General features: G+C 39.8%; 1 protein-coding gene across 3 annotated transcripts in view; it reads left to right on the top strand.

Annotated features, from left to right (window-relative positions):
- Positions 1–26,377, top strand: part of LOC136848052 (nucleolar protein 4-like) — a 252,514-nt gene that overhangs the window by 204,688 nt on the left and 21,449 nt on the right. For all 3 annotated transcript variants that reach the window (XM_067120183.1, XM_067120184.1, XM_067120182.1), the window contains one exon: positions 9,813–9,867. In XM_067120183.1, coding sequence (XP_066976284.1) covers positions 9,813–9,867 — 55 coding nt within the window. The remainder of the gene's footprint in view (positions 1–9,812; positions 9,868–26,377) is intronic.

Here is a 26,377-nt window from a genome sequence, read left to right as displayed (position 1 = left end):
AACTGCTTAGGCGGTGTTTCATACGCCTCCCATCCACAGAACCATGCCTTGTTGGGGTCTTGCTTATTATCATGCTTTTCAGATCGTCGTATTTCCTTGTCTCTGTCATTCTCGTGTACAGTCTTGATGTTATAATGTGTGTGTATATATATATATATATATATATATATATATATATATATATATATATATATATATATATATACAATATATATATATATATATATATATATTTGGTTATACGATACAAATATATATTTGATGAACTACTGATGAACTCGTGTGGACACTTGTGCATGTGTGTGTATGTGTATATACATACATTATATATATATATATATATATATATATATATATATATATATATGTGTGTGTGTGTGTGTGTATATATATATATATATATAAATTATGTATCGTATGTGAGGTTTTAATGTATATATATATACACATAAATACACATTAATGCATGTATCACGGGTGGCTCCAGAAGAAAAAACACAACAGTCACTGCCGCACTCATACTTCAACTGCCGAATCAGGAATGTTGCCACTATGAAGAAAACCTCAAATTAATTGCATCACATGCCCAGACGGGTTCATCAGTAGTGCCTCGAATCACATTACACATTCCATATATTTTTATATTATATATATATATATATATATATATATATATATATATATATATATATATATATATATATATATATATATATATATATATGGATGTGTTTTGGAGGGTGCACGTGGTGTACATTGTACGCACTGCATGTCGCTTTGTTTATTGGTGGCTGGAGGTATACCTAATGCACTGACTGTTAACACCTATTACTTATTTTCTTTCTTGTATGTTGTGTTTTCATGATTTTTCTCCGAAATGTGTAAGAAATGGTTGACAGATTTTGCTGTTTATGCCGTCATTATCACTAGAAGCAACGTAAATGGATGACTGAAAATGTGAGACACCGTTAGCGCAATATAATGAATGCATCAGATTTTTGCCCTTAAGAATCATCACTTTCGATAAGTTGTTTTAAGGAATTATATCGCTGGAATTGGAAAACAAAACGATAACTCACTTATTTACAATGCTTTCATAATAAATAATTAGGTTCTCGTTAATAAGTGATAGAATCTAATATAGAAACAACTAGGTTCTTATTTATGCGCACTAGTTGCCGATAGGCACAACTGGCTTGCTTCTCATCTTCGGTTGCAAACATCCTAAAGGTTTCAGCTCCTACCTTGTGTGTTATGAGGGCTATTTGCTGGAATTGTACCGCGCCAGTAGGCGGGGTCTCTTTCTGGCTTTGGTTACTCTGGTAGAACTTTGGAGCACCGCCGTGAAATTTAGTTTATAGTTTGTAACGCATCTGGTCTGTGACCCTCAGTTAGACCCTATACGGTGCTTCTCACCATTTCCTTGAGCATTGCTTCAAGTTGCAGCCACGCTTCAGTTTTGTATTTTGTTGTATACATCAGAGAAGGAAAATACCAAATACAAAAAGAGAGAAAACTATTCAGATGAGAGACTATAGAATACTGTGGCAAGAAATAGCACAGAGAGAGAGAGAGAGAGAGAATACCTGGTACAGGAAAGAGACAGAGAAAGAGAATGGACCCCCAGCCAACTGTAGCGAAGATGGATGCGTCTATTCTGTGCACGCAAGAGCTGATATCATGCATAAAGAAAAGAAGATGCGAGCGCAGTTGAAAAGCGATTAACCACACGAACACAAACCTGTAATTAAAGAGCACAAGCAACAGCAGCAGCAGCAGCAGGAATAGTCTTTCCCTGGACTTTGGTTGCTGGGGAAGGGATGGGAGAGAGGGATGAGGGAATGGATTCCTCTCTCTCTCTCTCTCTCTCTCTCTCTCTCTCTCTCTCTCTCTCTCTCTCTCTCTCTCTCTGTCTTCCCCTCTTTTGGAGGGAGAGGAGAACCTCCTGTTTCACCCCTACCTCACCCCTCCTTCCTTTTCCCCTTCCCCTTCCATCTAGGAGAAAAACCGACCAATTACCTACACGTAACTCTGTTCCAATGGACATCTTTATGGCGAGGCTTCTAAAGGGAGAGAGAGGGAAAGGTAAATTGGAAACAACATTCCCAACGGTACCACTAGAAACAGCAGAATCATGGTGTGCATCTGCTCGTATATTCTTATGTATGAGATACGCATCTACGGTTGCAAGTGTGTTTGTATTTATCTAAGCAGTATATTGTTCTTTCTCCTGAAAGAGGCGATTCCAAGGAAGGTAAAATGCTCTTTACTAGAACCTAGGAGTTCCTCGTTGGGAGTGTCGGTAGAGTTGTGGGCTAGCACTCGCTAGGCCCGAGTTCGAGTCTCCGGCCGGCTAATGAAGAATTAGAGGAATTTATTTCTGGTAATAGAAATTCATTTCTCGCTATAATGTGGTTCGGATTCCACAATAAGCTGTAGGTCCCGTTGCTAAGTAACCAACTGGTTCTTAGCCACGTAAATAAGTCTAATCCTTCATGCCAGCCCTGGAGAGCTGTTAATCAGCTCAGTGGTCTGGTAAAACTAAGATATACTTAACTTAGAACCTAGGGTGACACCTCTCATCAGCAGCACGTCAGCCCTCACCGGTATTACCATGCAGCTGGGTCTTAATAACTTCATCGTTGTTACTAAAGCGGCCAGATCCACTTATCCCTACCGGTCAGCCTTTGTCTGTTCTCTTGTTCATATCTGAAAGGGGATAGATTTTTGTACGCCAATATTTCTGTCTTGGCAGTTCTCGTGCGATATTGCGCATTTCGTTTTCCAGAATTGAACCAGTGTGAACCAGTGTTGTGCGAGTGATCCTTTTCTGCAGTATCGAAGTAACAATTTTTATCTCAGTTCTTTCTTCAGACTTGCTTACTTTATTTTATGCTATATGTTTCCAGTTATTTATTTTTCATCATCGCATGTAGGGCTATTCATCTTATATTGCCAAGAATATCAGTCAGTTCTTCCATAACTATAAACGTTTAACTTAGCATTCGGTTATTCTCGTAACCTTCATAATGTTAACATCAACTGCAAAAATCACCTCACAAACATGTATAGTCTTTCACCAGCCTCTGCAGGTTTTCATAGGCATTCCCTGTTCTAAAACCTTGGCATTACCATAGCGTCATGTCAGTGTTGGACCAAGCCGGTCGCATATGAAGAATTGGATATAGTTGATGTTACCAATGTTTCACATATACAATCCGAAGGAAAACGGTATTTTGAAAAGTAAGCCATTCAGTTGCAGTGAAAAGGGTCTGGGAATTTAAAAACCATTTTTGGATTGCATGCGATACGGCGGAACTTAGTTGAATTTGAAAACTAGCAGAAATTTTAATAAACAAATAGTCTTTTGGGGAGTCTCATAAAGGCAAGACACAGCTTATGTGCAACCGTTTTAGCCAATAACTTAGGGTGTACCTCTATCCAATGCACCGTACTTCAAAATGCCAGGGCAAAATTGCCGCAATAAATTTCCCTACCGAGATAAATTATTTGGAAACCTTCTCGACTGCAGTTGCCTTTTTTTTTTATTTTGGCGAGAGTAGGACAGCGGAAGGTAATTACTGTTACTTTTCCGTTGGAGAGTCTGGCCAAGGAATGAAAATGAAAGAGAACTGAATAAGGGCCAAAGAGAAAAGAGATTAAATGTAATGATTTTCGTGAGAGAGGAAAAAAAAACCACTGTGACCATGCGTCTGGAATGTAAAGTAGTGAGTAGTCAGAATATGCTGAAAATGCTGCAATGTTGACATGCGTATTTCTCCTACCTGCCTTCAGAACCTGTTTTTATTGACAACATATGCCGTTTGCACGTGGATTTTTATATGCCTGGGGTTGTACCTCTTTCATGTTGAGTCGCAACTCGGTATAACACGCACTGACAAAATGAAATGAGGACTTTCATCCGTATTTCAAGAGTTGGCTTCGCGGAGACTATCAGTCGCCTGACCGTTGGTTTCTTTGGTATTTTCTCTCAAAGACAGACATGTTCGCCGTTATGTGCGATGGTGTATCAGTATGTAGCCATAAGCGGTGTCCATACCGACACAATTTATATACTTGTTGTAGGTAAGAAAAAATTGCATTTATATGGTCACAGCTTACACTAGAATAATTACACGATTACATGAGTCTTATCTGAAAATTGCTATGCTGTCTAGGCACAGAACTTGTCATAGAAAATGTACTGAAATTTTTCTGTATGGTACATTTTAGCTGTAAATGGTTTGCAGGGCTGAGCCAGTGCTCTGACTAAGACGAGGAAAGGAAAAAACTAAAATTGCATAAATCTTCTGAAATATATTTTGGATGGTAACCAACTTACTGAAGAAAGATAGGCCAGGGATTCTTCAGAATGAAGGATTTTCATTAGCCGACGGGTCAAATGCATATTTTTGTATAAGCGCAATTATTATGTTCCTTCAGCTAAAGTGAGCGCAATACAGATTCCGTCATAAATGCAAAGTGTGAAGAAATTTCGAACTTAATTCACGGAAATTCATGAAGAACCTGATTGAGCAAAAGTTATACTCGTACATGGGGGCTTGATATAAGTTGTTAGACTGAGGTGCAGTTTCAGGAGTAAAAGAAATATTTCTTGTGCCAATTAGTACAGTCTGAAAATATCTTTTTGAAAATATCTAACCTCACCTTGTGTGCACTGCTGAAGCTCCACCACCTTAGGCCACTGACATGCAGGGAACAACCATTGTGGAAATTTGACCAATGAAAAATAAGAGGAATTTATTTCTGGTGATAGAAATTAATATCTCGCTATAATGTAGTTCGGATTCCACAATAAGCTGTAGGTCCCGTTGCTAGGTAACCAATTGGTTCTTAGCCACGTAAAATAAATCTAATCCTTCGGGCCAGCCCTAGGAGAGCTGTTAATCAGCTCAGTGGTTTGGTTAAACTAAGGTATCATATACTTAACTTTGCAGTATTCTGCATTATACCTTTGCTTCTCTGATTAGCGAAGTTATTCAAATTCGAGTCTCTTGAGTGCTTGGATGAGTGACTGCCAAGAATGCCAGAACCGTCGGCACATAATCTCTCAGAGAACCCGCGGGGTAGGGCCATGGAGTTAGCACACTTACACCATCTAGAGGCACCCAGTTCCAAGGAGAAATATTCTTCTGGTGAATATATATATATATATATATATATATATATATATATATATATATATATATATATATATATATATATATATATATATACACACACACACACACACTGTATCTGACCAACCCTGGCGCTGCCCGGGAAAACTCTGAATAACAGCATTTAAACTGACTCTCTCTCTCTCTCTCTCTCTCTCTCTCTCTCTCTCTCTCTCTCTCTCTCTCTCACACACACACACACACACAGGTTCTAATTTAAACTCATTCATTAATATTGTATAAGAATATGCGTCTTTGTTTAATTAGAAATAGTGATGTCAGGCAGGGCAGCCGATCGAGACTACGGTCTACCCCAAAGCCAATTCAAAGTCCTTCAAAAGAAGGCATCGTGGTTACCCCATACAAAAGATGGGAAAAACCACGTTAAAAGAAGAAGAAGAAGAAGAATGTAGACTATACTCTTTTACGCCTTTTTGCTTCTTTCGTATTATTAAGTGAATTGCTGCAGCAACTAGTCTTCCACCTACTCGTCAGTCAGCGGAATGTATTTCGAAATGAAATGTATTGAATTTTCTCATCGTGTGAATAAAGATTAGATATTTCAATGTATCTATTTTTTGTGATTTTTTAAATAGTAACCAACAGGTGTCACTTACCTATAACCTACAACTCGTTAGTACATTTCACCTTTGTTTCACTGCCCGTTGTCACATCACACCGAACACAAATAGTAATAAATTATGTACCAAAAGAAAGGCAATTTATTTTACTTTTGTACTGAATAAAAAATATTTAGGTGTCTCTGCTTAGAGATTTTTGTTGAATTAAGAAAAAAAAAGTTGCAAAACATTTTCAAGTAGGGTTAACTTCAACTCGTGATACGTATGCTTTATATTGGTTATAGGGACGTTTTTAACATAGCATAATAAACTACAACTCATTAACTTTACAATGACATAATATTTAGCATAATAAATTACAACTCATTAACTTTACAATGACATCACGTTTATGAATGTAGCATTTAGTTTAAGGTTACACGGAACGATAGCAAAAACTTACTATCCTTGTTCGTACGGCAGGTTTATTAACCCGTAGAAAGCAAGGTTTGGTGAACACCTAACGGTCAATTCGTACCTATGGTAATGACGTAATAAGGTATCATAGACAAAAACATTCTCTTTGCGGAGGAATGGAAGGCGAACGGTTATTTATTATTTCGAATAAATACACGTTGATAAAAGATAGAAATGAATATATATAATTCTAATAAATAACCATAAACATTTTATTTTCCTAAATGACGGGAATGCAGCAATAGATACGAATTTTTGCTGGTCACGGGTTGATGTACTGGTTGCCAGGTGTCCATCTCAAATAGAAGTGTGTGAATCACCGAATTTAAGCTGATACTTCGTTTTTTCATGCAAATTCTAGTTCTTGGTTGTATGAAAAAGTTACTTAGTTCTTCGATCAAATTTATTATGTGCTGAGATAGACTCGGGAAGGCCTGTATGTAGGGTTAACTGGCAACAGTTTCATCCGATGGCTCTTGCTCCTCATCACTCTGTTGCCGATAATTAATTCCAAACCTCATTTAAACTAATATAGGTTTTCAGTGTTAGTTTTATTGAGGTAATAAACAAATATTTTAATAATTCTCATAAATTATCAAAATTCACATAAATTCTAATCAAAATTGATGCTATGGGGGATTTGGATTTATTGTTGTAGGTTAATCATACATCTGGCAGTGCCTGGAAGAAAATGTGGAGCATTAGGTGAAAAATGAGAATTAATCCATGAAGCACTGGGGAAAAGGTGACGTAAAAACGAAGATTTCATTTGTTTTATCTGTGTTTGTATGTCTTTCACGGTAGGGGTTTGATTTTGGGTTATAAACCTTTCTGAGGTGACATAAAGGCCATGTGCAAAATTTTGTTTGGGTCGGTCAAGCTGTTTGGATTTCTATAGCATCCAAACAAAGTAACAAACATTCACTTTTATATATATATATATATGTGTGTGTGTGTGTGTGTGCATGTGTTTGTGTGTGTGCATGTGTATGTGTGTATGCATGTGTTTGTGTGTATAGGTATGCAGACCCTCTGGATAACATAATAGCAGGCTAAAAACTTCAGCGGGAAAAACATTTTACTAAATATATGAATTAATGTTATTTTTCTCCTGGAAAGAAAAAAAGTCACTTTAGCTACCATAACTCGTTGGTCACTAGCGATCACCTGATTTCGAAAGATCCATCGTAGCACTGGAAAAACAAATGCAAGGTACAGATTGATGCCCATTGTTACCGGGTTGGGGTGGAACAAATTAAATTTTATATATACTTCACAAGGAGCGCCTGAAGTCTCATAGACATTTTAATGACTAAGCGCCGGAGGAGGTCAGTGCTGAGATGTCAAAGAGGGTTTTGATGTCACTGAGATTTTTCTTGAGGTGATTGTGTTGATCTTCTCCAGCAAAAAGATAGGAAACTATACGTTATTAATGACAACGTTAAAGAACATCTGTCTACAGGTGATAGACTGGATACTGTATGCTTATGGTTGTAGCTGAAGAAAGAAAGCGCTGGTATATCGCTTAAAAGTGTCCATGATGCCAAGTGTCATCAAGAATATGAGATGTTAAATGAGCAGAGAGAAAGAAAATATCATTCTGAAAATGAATTTTATCTGAAAAGACTAGAGCATGATGACCTGGTTCCAAAGTTCCTGACTGCCGGTCCACTCCAGAGTTTGCCACGTGGTAGGGAAGTAGTGCCGTCAGTGCACCTCAAGCACGGTGCACTGTAGGCATTACTTTAGGTTCTTTACAGCGACCCTTCGGCCCCTAGTTGCAACCCCTTTCATTCCTTTTACTGTACCTCCATTCATATTTTTTTTTCATCTTACTTTCCACCCTCTTCTGACAATTGCTTCACAGTTCAACAGCGAGGTTTTCCTCCTGTTGCACCTTTAAAGCCTTTTCTTCTCAATTTTCCTTTCAGCGTTGAATGACCTCATAGGTCCCAGCGCTTGGCTTTCGGCTTAAATTGTATAGGCTAAGTTGTACTCCAGAGTTCGAGGGTTTTCTTTAGGCTCTCGTTCTTTGATATCCTCGTTGAAAATGACACGCCGAGCAACAGCATTGTCTTCTGAGGAAACAAGAACAATTTGAAACTTGTGCGTGTGACCTTGTTGTTTGTGGGTCTATGACCTTTTATGTTGTGACGACAGGTGTTATTCAGTGCCTTGTTGTTCTCGCTGAAACACAACACTCTGCATTAACAGCCAGTCTCTTCTGCTTGTGATTTTGGAATCCCGCAAAAGAATGAAGTCTTCAAGTGCACAGTTTTTAGTTGTCTGTAAAGGAAAACTATTGAGATGGCTGTTTGTCTGTCCGTCCGCACTTTTCTGTCCGCCTTCAGATCTTAAAAACTACTGAGGCTAGAGGGCTGCAAATTGTTATGTTCATTATCCACCCTCCAGTTATCAAACATCCAAACTGCAGCTCTCTAGCCTCAGTAGTTTTTACTGTATTTAAGGTTAAAGTTAGCCATGGTCGTGCGTCTGGCACCGCCATAGGTGCCAACAACACAGGCCACCACCGGGCTGTGGCTGAAAGTTTCTTGGGTCGCGTGATTATAAGAGTCAAAAGCTGTACTCGAGCGGAGGTGTTGGAAAGGTTTATCGTCCACATTTATTGTCAGTGGACGTTACAGCGTCCTCTTTCTCTGTATCTTTCCCCACTTCTGCGTGAGGTCGATGTTACATGTATGTGTGTGTATGTACCCGTTATGTTTTGCAAGTGTCCACATTTTTCTCTATTGGAAAACGGATAAAGGGTTTAAAAATGCAAAGGGTGTGAGTAAAAATGTTGTGGTATCCATATTTGTATCAATACATTATAAAAACAAAACAGAAATCTAAATTTGTTACAACATCTTTTTTTCGTTATATTTCCCATGTATTGTGCAGTCTGTCTTTTTATGGGTTTAGCTTTATTTTTCAAGGATTTATGAAGCAACCTCTCACCATTTTTATCAGCATTTCCTCTGCAAAGGTAAAGTTTTTGTTATCCAAGCAACTTTGTATGAAGACTTGTACGTGAGGTTTACCCTTTTTATCGGTGTTTTGAGTTTATTCCAAAGAGGAAGTTGAAATGACACTGCAGCCATACCTGGTTGATTGAAATACCTCAGCAAGTTACAAATCAACATCTCTTCTATTTGCATTTTAAGGTCAATCAGGCTTTGTTGCTCATAATCGGTTTTTATAAGAAAGTTTGGAAGGAATTATATCTATTGTGATGAGACTAACTTTGTTTTTCCTAACCAGTGAAAAGGAGCGGCAGGTTTGGGACGAAATTGTACCTGCTGGTCACATCAGCATCCAATAATTGTCAGTTGTTTTCCCTCGGATGTAGAATCTTGTCTCAACAGTTTTTATAAACGGGTATTCAGACTGACAAATGCAAACACATATAAAGAAATTGTACTATTATTTCGTAATTATACTTGCATTAGTCGTTGTGTAAATAATGTAATTGATATTTTATGTAGATGTAACTTTTTCATTAATCCACAATGCATAACTTGGTTAAGTCATTCTTTGGTCGTGGATGGATTGATTCGAAGTTTAATCAGGTCATTTTATCCTGCTCTTTTCTCAGGACGGACCCAATAATCTTCCTGAATCTGACGGTAGCGAAGACGAACTGAAGAATGGTGAGTACAAACAGTTTCCGTTTTGTGTGGTTAAAGTTAATTAGTGACGTCGTTTAACAGTAAACAGCTCTTTATTACAGATTCGAGTAGGTCACCTATTGATTTCTTTAGTCTGTGATCTTTTGTTTTTGTAGACGCATAAGCAATGTAACTCATACTTGCATATATATATACGCGTATATATATATATATATATATATATATATATATATATATATATATATATATATGTGTGTGTGTGTGTGTGTGTGTGTGTGTGTGTGTGTATGTATGTATGTATATATGTATGCATACAAATATATACATTGCTTTGTGGTCTCTTCTGTCAACATCGCAATCACAGCAGTTCAGTGAGGCAGCATATGTCATCTTCAAAGCCAGTCGGAGCGCTAACATTTTCCAGCCTTTTTAACCGATGAATCTCTCTCTCTCTCTCTCTCTCTCTCTCTCTCTCTCTCTCTCTCTCTCTCTTTCCTGTAAGGTTTTAATTAACGGAGTCGTTGTGAAACGGGACCCAAGTTACTACCTGTGCTAGTCAGCTTTGAGCGAGAGACACATTCTGGCGTAGAATAATAAATTGAACGGTTTGATTTTGTATTTGTATGGTGATAAATTGTCGTATTTTGGACGGTCAGCCGTATTGCCATCTTTGGAGAGTGTTCGAATTATAAGGTCATTGGTATTGATTGATAGTATTTTTCTGGTCTTGTTTTTCAGAGTATAGTGTTGTCGATAAATGTTTTGACATCGATCTTTAGTGAGTGTCTGGCTAGATATGTTATTCAGGCTGCGTATCTTTTGAGTCAGTTTCCTCGAAGGAAAGTATGCAGCCAGATTTTAAATCCTAGGTTCCTCCGACAGCCGCGTTTCGCTTGCCGCCATGCAAGAGTTAGATGTTTTATTTCCCGAGTTATTTCAGTGCTCCGCAATACACGCCTAGTGGATTCCAGCCTTTGTCGCTTTACTGACATTTCCTGTATCGTGATTTCTGTTCTTTTTACGTCTTTGTAGTCTTGAAGTATAAGTTGTTTTAATAATTTTGTGTTCCAATCGCTCGTCTGTAGCTGTCTGTGTTTGTGAACGCGCAACCATGACTATTTTGTATTTGAAAACGTTGATGCGATATCACTGATTGCCTTCTGGTTTGATTGACTTCCGGAGATCTGTGTTATAATTCCAATAAATTTCATGCGAGAGGAAGAATAGGAGGCGGGTGGGATTGGCCAAAGTTGCCCCGATCCCCAGGGAAACGACCAAGTAGCGAACGATAAGGAGCGGTGACGCGGCGGTTTCAATCAGTCTCCCCTCTAGAACGATCGCATGATTGGCATTTAATTTTCCGTTTTCTTTTATGATGAAGTATTGCGTCATTTTGCTCGCTGTCTTCGAACCCTCTCGCCTGCGATTATCTCACTGTACCGCGTGCTATTACCGCCACTGCTTGTCGCTCGCGGCCACCGTTTTTCGCAGAGTGGCCACATCTGCTTCGATGGGGACATGGTTTCGGAGTTCCCCTGTCGCCCGTGGCCGTTCAGATCATGACAATTTATCTTGTATATAAGGAAGAGATATAATATGAAGGTTACTGTTGATTTATTTTTAGGATTTCACTTTATGTAACATCGTTTAAAATATTATGTAGACCAGTTTCACTAATATATATATATATATATATATATATATATATATATATATATATATATATATATATATATATATACTGTATATTTTATAAATATTTGGACTAAACTATTAAATTATATTGGCTTTCTAACGGTGCTTTCTCGTAAAAAGAAAACATGCTGCGTAAAAATGTGCCAGTTCCTTTTCAAAATGTTCTTCGAAGTGTGGATAGTTTCTCATGTGCGAATGCTAATCCTAGTACCAACAGAACTGGCTGACCTGTTACACGTTTTTTTATACTAAATATAGAAGTATTTTAACCGTGGCTACTCTCACAGGCTTCATTTTTTTTATCCACCAACCTGAGCACATTTTATTATTATTATTATTATTATTATTATTATTATTATTTTATTATTATTTAGTGTATGGTAGTTCGAAAAGTTGTTAGAAAGATCATCCTTCAATAACGAAATGTCGAAACACAAAAACAAAATATACCTAAAGAATTGGTGATAGCAAATAGCAAGAGCGTGGTCCTAACAAGCAAAACCTGCATTACCAGAATAATTCATCATTTATGAAAATGTCGCAAGCGCTCGCTAGAAGAGGGCCGGCAGATGAAGCGGGCGCATTATACACGGTACCTTCACCACCGGGATTATCACCTGAACTGGAAGAGAGGCGTCGGAGATGAGAGATTTGTTTACAAGTGGGGTTGCAGCACAACAAGGAAAGGTTCGCGTCGTCAGCATCCCAGCGCACCTTCTGAAATGATTCTCTGCAAAGGATGAACGCTGCAATGTGCCACAGGTTACTGCCGGTCATTTCCTGTCACTGTTGTTATGACAGCTGTGTATTCAATCATGATTCACGTTGCTCTCGAAAGTTTTCGCTTTCGTACAGCTTTCTCGACATTTCCATTTAATATTGAAGATAAAGCAGTCAGTGGTGGTGCTTATGCCTCTTCCATTACCTCTCAAAGTTTCACGCATCTTGACGACTCTGTGAGAGCTCTGTCATCTACTCGGGAGGTTTTTCCATTAACACCGCCGGAAACCTATTCTTTTCTTTTTTTCTTGTCTGTAACAGTATCCTTGTCTAAACAGAGCAATTTTCTCTATTAGTTTACTCAGCAGTTTTCTCTATTAGTTTACTCTAGGCAGGAAATAAACATGGAAGTCAAGATTCGTTGTGGTGGATGCATCCACAGTCCAAATAAGCTCTTCTCCTGTGTATAAACAAAATGGCTTGAAATTTTCAAAATTATGTTTGTTGGCACAGACACACATACACATATATATGTATGTATGTATGTATGCATGTATGTATGCTTAAAAAATCACAGTAGATACACGTGACTTCAGTGTATGAGCGAATCCCACGGGAAAATGGCAGGCAGAAGTTCAGTACCAAGCGCTTTCACGTTTATTAACGCATCATCTGGGCACAAAAAAAAAAAAAAAAAAGTGCCCAGACGATGCGTTAATAAACGTGAAAGTGCTTGGTACTGAACTTCTGCCTGCCATTTTCCTGTAGGATTCGCTTATGTGTGTAAGTATGTGTAGCAAGGTGAAGGAGGTTCTCCCAGTGGGGGCGTTGCTCCAGAGAAAAACAGCACGACGGTCACCACCCCATTTACCCGTTAAGTGCTGAATCGATGGTGAGCCCCTGTGCAGTAAAATTTCCACAACATTAACCTCACTCACAGAAGGGTCATCAACAGCGCGTCGAACCCATTGTCTCCCTTGACACACATACTAACATATAGACATGCACGCATCTTAGGCTTCTTAGTTAATGTGGCCCTTCCTTTTCCCAGATATATGTAAAACTTTCAACTGGCATGCTCTCTGATCTTTTTCATTTTAGTCTCTCTCTCTCTCTCTCTCTCTCTCTCTCTCTCTCTCTCACAAACTCGGTACTTTTTAAGTCCGCTGTATCACTCCATCCCAGCCTTCTAGAATGACCATTCACCCGGATTATTAGCTGCTCCCTCTTCTCATATCTTCCCCCTAATCTCTCTCTCTCTCTCTCTCTCTCTCTCTCTCTCTCTCTCTCTCTCTCTCTCTCTCTCTCTCTCTCTGACATACACACACACAAAGATGAGCACTCTTTTGGGATAAGAGGAAAAAAGCTGTGTTTGCAAACAACGAAAGAGTGATTTGTAGGAAAATTATTTTGTTGATAATGCCAAAGTAAGCGTAAAGACCTTTAGATATAATGAAAAAATAGATGTCATTGGCAACGTAAGACTTTCAACCCACTTTAATTTTGATGAATTTATTCTTGCTGTTGGCAATCGTAATGTTAAAAGCCCATTCAGACAACAGTTTCGTTATGTTAAATCCATTTCTTTTTAGTTTTTTGAGTTTATTTGTCTACTGCTGTCATGTTTATATGTTGAGCTTTGAAGAGTGTCTGAGTAGTGGGTATTGAGTGACGTCAAAAGCTGGGCCTCAGAGGTCGGAGTGAAGCAGCAGCCTCCTCCTCCTCCTCCTCCTCCTCCGCCTCCGCCCACATGATGACCGAAGGTGGTGGTGATGAGAAAAGGAACCCAGTTTGCACATTCTGCCAGGTTTATGGGGTTATCCGTTGCGCATGTGCTGACGCGCAGTCATGTCGACATGAATGCCTGTCTTTTGTGCTGGCGTTTTGGTATGAAGTTGCATCTCTTTCAAAATAGAGTGCGCTCAACTTCCCTCCCACCAGCGATGATGATGTTCCACGGGACTTTGTATTGCTGTAAGTTGTTGAACCTTCTTTGAGGTTAAGTTTTAGTACTATAAAGCAAAACTAGTTTGCGTACGTCTTTGAATGATGCGAAGATGAAATGGGGTAAGACATAACTGAAGAGCGACGAAAATTGGAAGTATGAAAAAGCGACGATAGAAATTTGTGTCTGATAAAAGTCCTTTTCCTGAATTACTAATGGCGATGTCAGTAATGGTGAGGTTGGCTCGGAGGGCGATAAAAATTCCATCAGCGGCCCCCTTCCCCGCCCAATCCTAATCCCGCGCCCGTTACTTTACACACATATATGTGGACTCATTGAAATCTTCAAGGGTGTGCATACTCATCAGATCGAGATGCCAAGGCGCCATATCCTGTCATGTTTACCCTTTGCCAGGGCGCCTCTTCTTCTTCTTCTTCTTCTTCTTCTTCTTCTTCTTCTTCTTCTTCTTCTTCTTCTTCTTCTTCCGAAGATTGGTGGAAATTCATCGATTTTAGTTTTCGTTTAGTGAACATCCTCAAAGGTTTATGCAAATGGGTTCGCTTACTGAGTCATGACGAATGGTATTATATATTTTGTTCGTCATGCTTGGAATGTAAATAGTCGAGATGACGCTGATAGCAGAGAAATATAAGTAAATTGGTTCTTTTGGAAAGGCCTTCGGTCTATCTATCCAGTTATCTATCTATCTGTCTATCCATCTGTCTGTCTATCTATCTGTCTATCTATCTATATCTGTCTATCTATCTATCTATCTATCTATCTATATATATATATATACACATATATATCTTTAACGTTTTATCTTTCTTTATTTCGTTCTTTTCGTGAGTGTTAGGAATTTTATAAGTATCTCAACCATTCCAGTAACAACGCTGGGTTCCTTCAGTAATTTTGAAGCAGGTCGTGACGTCACAGCGCCAAACTGTGACATCACTGAAATGCTCTCTTTGAGTGCGTGCCAAGTGTGGATACCTCGGTCTTCGCCATTACCCCCCAAATTTCATGAAGTATTTTATATCTGTTCGTTTTTGTAGTGTTCTGTCGCCTCATGTGGAGGGCGTTTTTTCCAGTTATGATCATTTTGAAAGTGGAAATCGGTTCCCTGATTATTTCCTTTTACTGCCACTCTTTGGAATTCTATTCCTGCTTCTGTTTTTTTTTTTTCCCATTCTCCCATAATCTCGCATCCTTTGAGAGCCAGGTCAGTCGTCTGTGGCATGCTTGAACCACGCCCTCCTTCCTTTCCCGTTTCCTTATTCTGGCTGTCTTCGGGTATGGGCTAGAACAGGTCTTCATGGCGCTCGTCTCAGTGGGATAGGACGGCTGTTGAGGGAGAACGAAGTGGAAAGAGAATTTCGTGGATAGGCTATTAAATTGTATGGACAGTTTGCTGATAATATGTGCGTTCGCCTTCGAAGGACAGAAATAGGCCCGAGAAGGCCTTGTTGTCATGTCTGTAGTTCCTATTGTTATTCTCTCTCTCTCTCTCTCTCTCTCTCTCTCTCTCTCTCTCTCTCTCTCTCTCTCAATAACTTGCGGAAATTATTTTGAAAATCCTTTGTTAAGAAGGTGGATAAAGTCAGGTCTCCGTTATGTTGAAACATTGGATGCAGGTAGATTAGAGAAACAGTGTTTGTGCCTTCCTTTACTGGTACGTTTCAAACTAGTATTAAACGTAGTTTTTATTAGTAGAAATTGTTCCAGCGCCCTCTACGCAAGGCTTTGCAAGAATTATAACTGCCTTTTACAATAGATATGTTCATATGGGATTTTAATTTGATTAAATTCCCATTTTTTCTGAATGGTTAGTGTAAAAGAGGGTTAATAGCGGTTAGTGGTGTGCCACTCAGATGTCGCGGGTTCGCGTCTCCCCAGGGCGATGAAAAATCACCGACTGCATCGTGATCAGTTACTGCTGCAGTGTGGGGTCTACGGTGGGAGGTTGAAACCAACATTCTTTGGAAGCTTGAATTTCAAGTCAGTGGCCCCCATTGGTGTGCTTGTTCCATGTGAATAGGTTTCATCTACTAAAATCAAGTAAATAATAATACTCATTAGAAAAAATGTTCGGAGTTGAATGTGTCTGGTCGGAGTTGAAAGAGAGGAACCATTCTTAGCGGTTGATGTCACTAAAGTGTCGAAATTGGGTTAGACACATTCGGTCACTGACGGGTTGATGATGATGATGATGATGATGATGATGATGATGATGATAATGAAGAAGTGTTTGAGTTAATAAAGTGAGGTAGAGAAGTTTGACGAAAGTGCGTCGAGTTGAGACAACTGAATTAAAGGAAGGGCGCAGCGAAAGAAAGGGGAAGAACGACAAAAAGGAAATGAAAGGACAAGCGAGTAGGGGAAAGAGACGAAGAAATAGAGGAATTAAATAAGGGATGAATAATTAAATGAGGGCGAAATAAAGTGAGCGATAAAAGAAATGGGAAAAGGGGGAAAGAATAAAGCATGGGTGCTTGCAATGAAATAAAACTTTGTGATAAACGAAAAGAGACCCCTGGAATAGGGGAGAAAAATCATTAGGTAAAAGAAACCCTTAATGAAGAGAGAGAGAGAGCACGTTCAGATATATATTTAAAAAATAGTGTTAAGCTCCGGGTTAACATGACAGCAAATGCTTGTGAGTCTTGACAACAAAAATGATATTATACAAATGAAACCACAAGACCAGTTTTATTAAATATGGATCGTGTAAGAGAAAGAAAATGATTCATTGAGAGAGAGAGAGAGAGAGAGAGAGAGAGAGAGAGAGAGAGAGAGAGAGAGAGAGATAACACGAGTGTCCTCTTGAAATGAGCAGCGTTCTTCCCTTTTACACCCCTGTGTTTATCTTCCTCTTGACCAGGGTTTCACCCTCAACATACTTACCTTTCTGAGTCCTCTCTCTCTCTCTCTCTCTCTCTCTCTCTCTCTCTCTCTCTCTCTCTCTCCACACATACACTGATGAGCGTATAAGTTCCCGCCATTGGTCGATATGCAACGGAAGTACTTTATAGCTCGTCTATATTAGTCGCATATGACATGAAAAGAAGCTTGCCATTGCTATTCAGACTTACCACGTAAGAGTTACGTTATTGGAGGCTATTGCGCAGGATATTCTCATGGCTAAAAAGGGGACGGGGACGCAGAGAAGTTAGAAGGTCAAGTGATGACGATGAGGATGAGAATGTGAGGAGGAAAGTGTGAGGGTGAAGGTGATGAGTTGTGTGAGGAGGCCGAGATGTAGGAGGGTATGAGGAGGAGGAAGTGTTACCGCATGATAAATTGCTCCTTGAGGAGACTGATTTTCTTGACAGTAAGAATAAAGATGAATAGAATGACATAAAATACATTTTGATACAACGAAAATTTCACGAAAGAGAAAGAACGAATGAACGAAAATGACAAAGAATAAAATCAGAAACTACCAAAAACGAACCAATGAAAACTGATTAAGGTAGGTGTGAAGGCAAAAACTAATATTATAGGAAAAAATCAGCATGTGACGTTAAAACGACGAAAAAAGAAGAAAAAGTTACAATGAATCGGAAACTGAATTTGTTTGAGAGTTGGTGGATTGAGATTTGTGGATAGGATGTCGGCCTCCTGTGTGGAATGCCCTTCTGAGAGATGTTAGACGATAATTCAGCGGAAACTATTTTTTGCCCGTGGCTGAGGAATTTTGGAAAGGAAAACATAATTCACCACATAATATTATGATCTGAACGTTGAATGAATAGTTCCTCATTGGACGAGTCGGTACCTTTCTCAGCTAGCACTCTGCTGGCCCGCATCAGAGTCTCCGACCGGCCAGTGAAGAATTAGAGGAATTTATTTTTGGTGATAGAAATTCATTTCTCGTTGTAATGAGGTTCGGATTCCACAATAAGCTGTAGGTCCCGTTGCTAGGTAACCAGTTGGTTCATAGCCACGTCAAATAAGTCTAATCCTTCGGACCAGCCCTAGGAGAGTTGTTAATCAGTTCAGTGGTCTGGTTAAACTAATGTATACTTAACTGAACGCTGAATAACAGATTCAATGTGTAAACTGGGATTCAGAAGGAAACAAGACTAGTATATACTTTATCAGAATGAGAATAAGCGGACGGAATGTTTTTTTTTTTTTTATCATAGGAAGGTCTACATAGAGTTGTATTCATGGAAATCAGGAAATAGCATGTAATAGCCCGTCTATGCCTACGGGCCGTATGTTGCGGCATCTGGGACCTCTGGCAGGGTCACATAACGAAAAAAATAGGGAAATGGAAGTAATGAGGAAAATTAGTAGTCTTGTTGTGCCGCATGATAGGCCTTTAGGCCTAAGGATAACCTCCCCAGATGAGGAATGACACTGGCCATGGACAATTATGTGAGGAGGCTCTGTGCTCTCTAGACAGGCAGTTATTCACCTACATCGCTGCTACCTATTTATTGCGGCTATCTTATGTGGAGAGGGCGGCCTTATTTATACTGTTACTGCTTTTTACTGAAGGGCCAGCCCTAGGAGAGCAGTTAATCAGCTCAGTGGTCTGGTAAAACTAAGGTATACTTAACTTTAACTTTTTACTAAAGGGTCTCAACATCATCACATATTTTATGAAAAAGAGAGACTCATTAATGAGGTTTCTAGCTTAACAGATACCTCTGTGTGTTTGTTTGTCCCCGATACAGTTTGCGTTCTCTTGAACGTGCTTTCCAAGGGTATTGCAAAGTACTTTACTAAAGTGATCGCTGGGATGAGTATTCTTTAATTTGGATATTTTTTTAGGGGACATTCATTGATATTAAAGGAGAAAAAATTTAATAAACTGAGCGAGGTAACACATGGACTTACGGGTGGAGTCTCGGCATGTTGACTTCGCACGTGCCATGCACTTTCTCACACGCGTTTTGTGTCAGAAGTAGTTTGCGTAAAATAAGTTCTTGAACAGCCCGTCGGTTTGTAGTTGGAGAGATGTGAAGTCCGATCAGCTCCTCCGGTTTCATCTGGATGACAACAAATTGAAAAAAAGGCGCATGTTTCAGGTTCTGTGTTGTAGTATTTTACCAGAAGAAAAAAAAGTTTGTAAAGTTAAGCCACATAGTTGACCGTCTCATAGTCATTCACGCAGTGATCGGTGCCGAATTGAAATCCGCTGGTTTAGTCCAGAGACAACAACTTTTCACTCTTACTTTATGCGAAAATGATTGCAGTTGCTATTACTTTGAATTGTATTGAAAACTTACCGCATCATTCCAAGAGAATTGCATAAATAAGTTATTAGTTATGTATTAATGCTTCACGGGAATTTTTATAGTCCTGTACCTTTGTGATGGACCGGTGAACACAGATTAGGAGGTTATTATTATTATTATTATTATTATTATTATTATTATTATTATTATTATTATTATTCGTAGCTATAGTATTTTGAGGACCATGATCTCGTTAAGTTAGCCATAAAATGTTGTACTGTCAAGGATCTCGGATGGATGCGACTGTAAATAACTCGAATTATTGGTGCGAATAGATCTTTGGCTACCCGTAGGCAAGAAAAGCAGGAGTGGACGCTGTATCAGGTTTCTGGAATGCCTTATACTCGACCAAGTCGCACCTCTCCCGTTTCTCTCACCTCTTTGGCATTTACTGTAAGGTAAACCTTGCATTCCGAGGGTCTGGTTGAGTCTGGCCTTCCCCTTACCACGATAAGCACTTATCTGTTGCACTTGCGACTTGCCAGAGGAGAAGAGATTCAGGTGTATGCCACCTTGGGTCTCTTGATTTGACTAGCACTTTTTGCCATTCGTAACTGACTACTGCTGATCGCAGTTGTGCAGGAATGATGGATTGTACGTGGGCTAGGGTGCAAGTGTATGACCTGTTTACCGCATTGTGCCTATGATGTAATCACCTGTGCGCTTCAGTGAGGAGAGGAATCAGACATTGGATGCGAGCATCGTCTTGTTAGAGGTATTGGAAAGTACAAGAGAGGGGTGTTACGTACAAGAATAGTTGCTGGCGGATAAAGAAGAAAAATGTTCAGATTGTTAGAAGGAAAACTCGGCTAGAGGCTGTTGTGACATCCTATGAGTAGAGAGAGAGAGAGACATTCGTCCCTCAAAAATAAAGGGCTTCAGAGTTGCCGCTGTTTCCAGCCCCACCACCACCACCCTTTAATGAGCTATTCAAATGGAGGGTCTTTTGGTTTTTCAATAGCGGTGATCTAACAGGTGAACGACGATTGCAGTAGCCTTCGCTCACTCGAGTCGTTGAAATGGGCGATTCGATGAATTGAAACTCATGCATGTTTAGCAGCCGTGTCAGTACGCTGCGCGACATTTCAGAATGTTTAGGTTTATTCCTTTTCCCCTAAAACTTTCCAGATCTGAAAAAAAAGGAGAGAGCATATATGTGTGTGTTCATTTTCTTTTCTGAATTATGGGATCGATATTATGGCTGTAGATTTTACGAGCTTAATATTGGGTTTTATACGGAAACATATTCCACTTGTTTTCCATGACCATTGTTGTTTGACGCCAGTTTGCAGAAATCAGGTAATCAATCAGTCTTGCTGACATTGAACTGGTAGTTATAAACGTTATTAGTGGGAGGTTTTGATGACTGTACCTTTATTGTTTACTGAAAACACCCACATTCTAAGTTTTGAAGTTGCAGATCACACCATAGGTCAGAGTGTTGGTGTGGCGAGGCGCTTTTTCAAGTCTCGGCGGAAATTAACGACAAAACAGCTTTTGAGTGAAGTTTTGTGCACTATACGCTGCTCCAAGGGTTGTTTAAGCTAATAATCGTTTGATTTCCACATGTTAATGCGCACAATTGGATGGATAGGCACAATCACCCAAGCACTCAGACAAACAGTGGAGCCAAATACGATCGTTCAAGTTTTTTGAGTCTAAGAATGATGAAGAAAACGACAAGTAAGCATGGCGCATGGGAAAGATTCTGATGTTTGTTGGAGATACCGATGGCCGACAGCCTGACTACGATTTTTCAGAACTCGTAAGTAAAATAGATTTTGACTCCCAAGCCTGCAGGAAAGGAGGGGAGAAACGAAACAACTATTAGATTCAGAGTAATAGCTTTTTGGGTTGGTTAGTTCAGACTGAGGTGAATTTTGCCGGGGCGGGCCCTTGCAAAGCGTATTAAGTTGTTGAATGGTATGAGGACCCTGTGTGGACCTCTGGACTTTCCTTTTTCCAACAAACACCTAGCATTTGAGGTACAACGAACTGTTATATCTTCAAATTTTTGGCGAAAATGATGGAGCGCTTTCAGGTCTGAAATGTTCTTTATAGTTATCGGAAGTTTTTTGGATTACTGTATAATTCTCAGAAATATACAATCATTTTGAGAATGCGAATTGGATGGGTAGTAAATGTAGCGGTCGTCTGTGTAGGTCTGTTTATAATGGTTCAGTTTCCATTTTCACCTGGAGTTTTGGGATGGGGAGATTTGTGGTTGTTTGTCTCGGTATGATTATGACGGAGCCACGAGACCCTCCTGGATATTCACCTACCACAGTCCAGCAGCATTCATGGGCCGTCGAGTGTGTTTGGTTCTGACGTCATTCGTCTAGTGTCATCTAGCTTGACGGGGACTGTGGGCTTTCATATTTCGCCTTCGGTTTCTTCCCTTTTATTGATAGGTGCAAATTTTGAGAGGTGGATTGGGAGACGTAACGTGCCGCATAGAGAACTGTATCGTCTCTGATAACATTTCCAAGAAATTATGATAGGTCGGCTTTGACGGCCGGTTGGAAGGATGTGGAGTGTCTGTTTTCGACATTAGAGTTGTTTTCGTTGCGTTCTATCTTTTGGTTAGCTCTCCGAATGTTCAGATATTCCTTTATGGTTCGCTATTATATACGACTGACCTATGCTGGTACTGAGGATGATAAGGTTTTTTTAATATGCTTTGTTTCTCTGTCCCCATAAACGTTTGGCGGCTAGACTTATCTCGTGTTCAGCGTATCTGAATTGATCCTTGTTCCCAGGGAAGTTGGAGAGGACAGTGGCATATTTAGGCAACGACCTCTTTCGTGTGTTGGTGCGGCACAGCGAACGTCCAACCCACCGGAGCTGTGGCATCACCTTTCTCAGGCAGGTTGCGCCGTTGGATGGGGTTCCTGGGTGGATGGGTGGGAGGCAGGAGGGCGTCCGTTGGGCTTCTGAGGGCTGGGAGGGGGAGGGGATCGGGGGGATACTGGGTAAGGGTCGCTGGGTAGGGAGGCAGTATGGAAGGAAGAGAGAGAGAGAGAAGGGTGGTCCGTCCGGGAGAGGCTCTCTCTCTCTCTCTCTCTCTCTCTCTCTCTCTCTCTCTCTCTCTCTCTCTCTCTCCATGGTCATAGCACCAACCCTCGACACTCGCACCTTTCACAACCGCACTCCTGTGTTCCTTACACCCTTCTCTCTCTCTCTCTCTCTCTCTCTCTCTCTCAGCATATTCCTTTTTCACCTTATGGACCCTCCCATGGTTTGCCATTGATCCAAAACTTACCAAAATTTTTGGCCGAGAAGGAGTGACGTAGATGAGGTAGACGAGAGTGATATGGAATAGATAAGGTAGATGGCAGAAGGAGAGGCGGGAGAGGGGACACGATGCTAGTTCCCCTCTCACGTGAAATGGTAGCCCGGTGTGGCGCACGTGAGAAACAGAGACTGAGAGACAGAGAGAAAGAGTGGGAGGAAGAGAGAGAGAGAGAGAGAGAGAGAGAGAGAGGACCTCTCGATCAATACCTTGGGTGCCCCTCCCCCTGATCCTCTTCCTCCTACTCCTCCTCCACCTCCTCCTCCTCCTCCTCCTCCTCCTCCTCCTCCTCCTCCTCCTCCTCCTCCTCCTCCTCCTCCTCCTACTACTACTCTATTTCTCCTGCTTCCTGACCTTGTTTTATCATCTTGTTCTCTTCCTTTTCGTCCTTCGTAAGCTTCTCTTGTTTTAATTCTCTCCTCTCGCGCTCCACGCATTGTCTATACCTTTTTTGTATTTTCACTTTCGTTGGTTTTTTTATGTTTTTCGCCACCCTCGCTTTCCCTCCTCTTCCACCTTCTCTCCGTTTTTACTCTTCCTGAAAAAACACTTCGCTCAATGTGCTGTATTGTTTTCAGTTTTCATTTTCATTGTCTTCCATTTCATTTCGTTCTCGAATATATACTGTGTGTGTGTATGTGTATGTATATGTATATATATATATATATATATATATATATATATATATATATATATATATATATATATATATATATATATATATATATATATATATATTACACGTGTGTGTGTGTGTGTATGTGTGACTTCCAAAAGTTCTAATGCCTTCGCGTAAGATCGCGCTGTCGGTAAAAGAAATTCTGTATCTTGAGACCTGGTTTGAATTTGGTTGTTGAAGCAAATTGAAACTGGCGGCGTTTCGGTCTTTGGCATATCCATCATCAGCTAAACGTTGCGGCCGATGAGCGTAATTAATGGTGCATTCTGTGGGAGCGTAAATGTTGATAATACTTAGATTGATGGATCTGGTAATTGAAATGTGGGTGTTGGTGCCAATGGAAGTTGCAGTTGCAGTCCCCCGAACCGTATCCCTACAGTTTTGCATTGTGTTTTGAGTCTCTGGAGCTTACTGCAAATTTATGTCTGTTTACATAATTCCATTTGGGTGGGGATGTTTGTAGCCTTGTGTTCTTAGCATTAACAGTCAACTAAGCGTTTTCTGTAACTGAAATAAATGCCAGCTTCCCCAGTTCCAGGTTCAAGTTTCCTGTCACCCCGTAGGGGGCCAGTGCCATCAGTACACCTCACGCAGTGCACTGTAGGCATTACTTAAGTTTCTTTGCAGCGTCCCTTTTACTATACGTCTGTTGATATTCTCACTCTTCCAGCTTACTTTTCACCCTCTCCTAACGACCGTTTCATTAGACAACTGCGAGGTTTTCCTCCTGTTGCACCATTCAACCGTTGTTACTCTCAATTTCTCTCTCGGCGCGGAATGACCTCATATGTCCCAGCGCTTGGCATTTTGCCTAAATTTTTTATTCTGATCCATTCCAAGTGCTAGTCAGATTAGTCTGTACTGTGTACTTTTGGAGAAAGTCATTTTATCATTATTAGTATTATTATAGTTGATAGTAGTAATGGTAGCAGTATAAAAGGTAAAGTATTTATCATGTTTTTCGCTTGCCGGTTCTTAACATAACCCAAAACTTGTTTTTGGTTTTCTTAGAAAAAATGGGTTGTTGCTCACTGGGAACGCCAGACAGATTAGATTCTTGTTAAATTTTTGAGGGAAATTTTTTCAACTTGACGTAATAAGAATGCCGACTATTTCATAGAACGAAAGCGACGACAGCCCTCCAGAATATGGGGTATATGTCACAATGGCTAAGCAGCTGTCTGGGTCTGGATATGCCAGAGAATTTTAGGAGGTTTTCTATCTCCATTTTGTTAGCTATTATTATTATTATTATTATTATTATTATTATTATTATTATTATTATTATTATTATTATTATTATCTTCGGTTGTACTATTAGTAATAGAATGAAGTAGGGATATTATCAGTAAATTATTTTTGCAATCAATAATATAAAAAAAATATCCAAACCAAAAATATCCAGTCCAAATTAGAAAGTTATGCGGATGCACTTTGCATAAGTGTGACGGTTGGTAACTAATTTATGATTACTCCAGACTAATAACCAAGCCCCTTAGTTGACTTATTTTTTATTACCTCTTTTGTGTTCAGTTGTATTGAGGGTTTTAAGGCATCATCTTGGTAACTTTTCAGTAACTTTGCTGTGTGTTTTTTATTTAGTCGATGTTATATTGTCACATTATTTAGAAAATTACTTTGTGACTTTGGCTGCCTTTTTTGTTGTCATTCGTAACTAATACCTTAAGTTATCAAACGCAGTTTGCACTGCTATTCTCAAATCGAAAAGATTTGCCACTTTTTCAAGAACATTTCTGTGACATTAAAGAAACTTTGTTTTTTTGAAGTCTCCGTCTTATAAGATGAGGCTTCTGGGTATCGTGATCTTTCAGAAACAAGAATAAGTTGCGTTTTGCACATTCATTTGCTTACAGTTGTATGAAATAAGGAGACGTGTCATAGACCCAGCTGCAACAAATGAAGGTTTATTTGTGGACTTTACTAATGGTATTTCCGTTTGGAATTTTTCTATACTGTTTGTAGAGCAGTGGTTCTCAACCTATTCAGGCCCATGCACCCTTTCGCCATATGTCAAAATGTCATTCCCCCCCCCCTCTCTTTTCCAAAATTGTCTGCATCAAAAGGTGCATCCCAAGTAATATGCAACAAAATACTAACACAAACACACAAGCTAGCGGAAAGCCCATCGTGACCTGTGAGCAGTGCGGACCGACGCACACTGCTTTGCGTGTGGTCCTAGAGCCAGTTTGAGCCTGCCAATATGTGGTCACAATTCCCCCCCCCCCCGTGGGAATCTCTCTCCCCTGGTTGAGAACCACTGGTTTAGAGGGAGTAAAAGACTTCGATGCAGCTTCCTTTGGTAATTGGTGTCAATGAAGTTCGTGAATGATGGTGCTTATCTAAGGCAGGAGTCGTTTTTCCATTCTTGAATTGTGGAAGGAAAAGAAATTTACAAGTAAAAATTTCCATTGTGGAGAGACGAGCAAATATATTGTTTGGCTGTATTTATAAATATGAGATTTTTTGGAAAATTATTATTAGTTATATTACGATTATTATTTTTTGGTATATTTCCTTTTTAGAATATCCGTGTGCGCGATTGTACGTGTGCATATTGTTTTGTACTCCTGTTTTAATGAATTCACCAATGGGAGAAAATAGGTACTCAGGAGCGATATGATATGTATGTACGACAGTCCACGATTCCTTTTACTTGAAAGGGTTCCTCTCGAAAAGACAGCCATTGTTATTGTTCCTTGTGGTCAGATATCATGGGTCGGAGGTTTTTAGGCTTGTGTCACATTTCTTCCTTATTTGTCTCTGGAGCCATACCTTAGAGGCAAGTCGGATGATATCTCGGGGGCTTGTATTTTCTTCCCAAATCTCAGAGACACAATCTGCTGTTAACTTGAAACGTGATACACCAAGGCCTCCCGGTGGCCATGGATACACCCACCCTGTTTCCGTGGTCCCTTCTCGTATGGTATGAC

The sequence above is a fragment of the Macrobrachium rosenbergii genome, chromosome 18, assembly GCF_040412425.1.
Source record: "Macrobrachium rosenbergii isolate ZJJX-2024 chromosome 18, ASM4041242v1, whole genome shotgun sequence".
NCBI classification, from domain to species: domain Eukaryota; kingdom Metazoa; phylum Arthropoda; class Malacostraca; order Decapoda; family Palaemonidae; genus Macrobrachium; species Macrobrachium rosenbergii.
This window is presented reverse-complemented; position numbering and strand designations above follow the sequence as displayed.